This window comes from Limulus polyphemus, unplaced genomic scaffold (assembly GCF_000517525.1).
Source record: "Limulus polyphemus unplaced genomic scaffold, Limulus_polyphemus-2.1.2 Scaffold1621, whole genome shotgun sequence".
Lineage (NCBI taxonomy): Eukaryota > Metazoa > Arthropoda > Merostomata > Xiphosura > Limulidae > Limulus > Limulus polyphemus.
Window position 1 is genome coordinate 26,667 of NW_013667231.1, and position 3,498 is coordinate 30,164.

The 3,498-nt window shown below is 40.8% G+C and overlaps 1 protein-coding gene across 1 annotated transcript; it reads left to right on the forward strand.

Annotated features, from left to right (window-relative positions):
- Positions 1 to 1,908: 1,908 nt before the first annotated feature.
- Positions 1,909 to 2,634, forward strand: LOC106464330. The gene has a single exon (XM_013924461.1). The coding sequence runs from the start codon at positions 1,909 to 1,911 to the stop codon at positions 2,632 to 2,634; it is 726 nt and encodes a 241-aa protein (XP_013779915.1).
- Positions 2,635 to 3,498: the final 864 nt, after the last annotated feature.

The window sequence follows — 3,498 nt, forward strand, 5'->3', positions numbered from 1 at the left end:
ACTAGCGTCACGTGACTTCCGCTGTCGTAACAATATCTTTATCACTTAATCTTTTGTCGGCCTTCTATATTCTCGACGTCAATGAATTATTAACAAAACTTCATACATTCGTCTGCTTTTAACTCTTATTATAACCAAACAGTCTTTTATATCATGACACACTTATGAATGAATCAGAGATAAAGCTATCTGAGTAACCATTCAGTTAAAGAGTATGTAGTAGATATTTCGGTCCCTTGAGTTTGCTTTCTCTGAAATTACAAATTCGGTTGGTACTTTATCGCTTGTCCTGTGGTCTGTTTGTTACGGACTTCGCGCAAAGCTACACGAGGGCTACCTGCGCTAGCCGTCCCTTATTTAGCAGTATAAGACTAGAGGGAAGGCAGCTAGTCATCACCACCCACCGCCAACTCTTGGGCTACTCTTTTACCAACGAATAGTGGGATTGACCGTCACATTATAACGCACCCACGGCTGAAAGGGCGAACATGTTTGGTGGGACGGGGATTCGAACCCGCAGATTGCGAGTCGAGCTCCCTAACCACCTGGCCATGCCGAGCCCTGTCCTGTGGCAATTGCTTTTTTTCGTATGAGTGATTGAATCCCAATGTAGGAAAACCGCTCTAAATGAGGTCGTTTTTGGTATACATTTGTTATAGTTTTGCTTTTAAATACAAATAATCGAGAAGAACATTCAGGAAACTGAGTTGGTTATTTCTTGCCAAGTGTTCAATAGAGTAAAAGTTATATTTATATGTAAGGTGCTCAAATATCTTTGAAACGTTTTCAGTCTATGTAAAGTGGAAGATCAAATACCACAAATATCATCGATATACATTAAACACAACACAGCTTTTTCACCTTCTTTTTTTGAACTTAAAATAACTATTGGTTAGAAGAAATTGAAGACATCGTCCTAAAAGTTCCAGGGTATTTGTTGTTCATGTTGTTGTTTTTTGTGTGGTGTTTTTCTATGGTATTCATTATTGCTGATAAACCTTCTTTAATATATACAGACGGGTAGAGAGAAACTTTGTCTAGGCTGAAAAGGTTTTGTTTCTTGGATTGGTACATGTTCTAGCTTGCAAAACAAAAACATTTGTACAACTCAAGTGAATTGTAACATAAGATACCAGCGGGTGGAGTGTCTTTTGGATTGGATTAACCAAGAAAGATACTCTGTTGCTGATCCAGAGGTGGATCCTAATGGTTGGAATGACATACCTTCCTTGTGTCTTTGGAGTAGAACTGTGGCGTGCTGCTATGGTTTGGTTTCATCGATTCCAGTAATTTCTTTGGTATGTTGCTGTTACGCTCTAGTTCCTAAAATAAAGGTATATTGTATCATTTCAACGTCAAAAGTTGGACTTCTTGTGAGAGGTAAGTATGTGTTGGAGTCATTTAAAACAGTTATCACTTTATTTACGAAATAACATACCAAATTTCTTTGTCTTAAGATTCTATTAAAAGTTCTTTGTTGTATTTAATTCTTAGAAGAGCATTGCGTTCCTCAGGTCTGCATTTTGTATCTGTTGTCTTCTCTTTTCCCGGTCAGACCATCAATCCTCAGTAGAGCAGGAAAGTGGATTCAACCAGTGAAAAGCACATGAAAGGATTAATGTTCATGAAAATGCTAAAAATCATTGGGAGTGCTTCACACAGTGGAAAGAAATGGAAAGAAATATAGCTGAAAACAGAGGAGTTATTTACGCGGAACTTCAGTCACAGATTGAGAAGGAAAAGCAGAAGTGACGTGATATCTTGACGAGAATCCTTCACTGCATAAAACTCCTTGCGACTCAGAACCTGGCTTTGCGAGGACACAGGGAGTCACTTGAGCTAGACGATGACTCGAATGTGGGAAATTTCCTTGGCTCTCTGAAACTACTGGCCATCTTTGACCCTGTCATGAAAGAACACCTCACTCGTGTGGAAAGTCATCCTGGATCCACGTCTTATCTTTCACTGGGTGTCCAAAACGAATTAATCCACATGATGGCATCCACTGTTCGCCAGAGTTTACTAAAGCCAAGTACTATGGTCTCGTGTTCGACTCGACTCCTGATCAGGTATGTGGAAGCTGATTTTGAGAAGAAAACAATCCGTGTTAGAGAGTCCTTCCTTGGTTTTATCCAGATAAGACAGAAGGATGCTGAGAGCTTGGTTGAAGACATCTTGAAACAGCTAGAGAAGGAAGAAATGGAGCTAAAAGATTATCTGTCACAGTGCTATGACAACGCTGCTGTGATGGCTGGACACAGAAGTGGTGTTCATCAAAGAATAAGTGAGAAAAACAACCTGGCAGTGTTTGTGGATTGCGACAATCACTCATTCAGCTTGGTGGGTGTACATGCAGCCAAGCAGGATACAATGATGGTCACGTTTTTTTGGAATCATCGAAGCTCTCTACGTGTTCTTCTCTCGTTCAACACAGCTCTGGGAAAAGTTAAAAACGCCGTGCCTGTGGTTGTTAAGTCACAGTCCGAAACCAAGTGGAGTGCAAGGACAGAAGCAGTGAAGCCAGTCAACAAGTACCTTGAGGAGATACTTCAAGTTCTCCAGGACATGATAGACAATGAAAACAAGACCATGAAACAAGAAGTGACGCAAGGCAGCTGTATAACCACATGTTGAGATACGACTTTGCTAGGATTTTGGAACAAAGTACTCATTTGCATTGACTTGACCGTATTCAAAAGAGGCTGCAGGATCCTAGCATGAACTTCCACGATGCTGCCCTGGATTTGAAAGCCCTCCGAGATAATTTTAATGATGAAAGAGAAGTGTTAGTCAGTGAATCACTCGAAGAAGGACTCGGTCTCTGTCAAGAATGGAATATTGAAACTGAAAGACGTCAGAGACGAAAGAAACGAATGGCTGATGAGAACTCGAAAGACGCTAGGTTAACAGTCAAGGAAGAAATGGAAAGTCGTGAAGGGAGCACTCGACCATTTTCACAGAGAAATGGACGAAAGGTTCGCTCGTTTGCACGACACTGACGCCAAATTTGGGTTCCTTCTCGATGTCGAGGGACTGTGTTACGGCGCCGACAGTAACGACCTAAAGAAGAAGTGCGAAAATGTGGGCAAACTGTACAGTTCTGATGTTGATGGACATCAGCTGTATGAAGAAATTTTGGATTGCAGAATGTTGTTATCAAGTCTGGCCAACATGAAAATATCAAGACCTGAAGAGCTTTTCGAATTTATTGTTCAGTATGGAGAAGAGAGCGTCTTCTCCAATCTTAGCATTGCTATTCAGATAATGCTAACCATGGCAGTTTCCATCGCCAGCTGTGATAGATCATTCAGCAAGTTAAAACTAATACTTTCGTATTTGAGAGCCTCCGTAGGTCAAGGCAGACTCTGTGATCTTGCTCTGCTGAGTGTAGAAAGAGAAGAAACTGAAAACTGACTTTGAGCACATCATAGATCAATGTGCATCAGTGAAAGCAAGGAAGGTGCAGTTGTAATTTTCATGTAGTACCATAATTTGTTA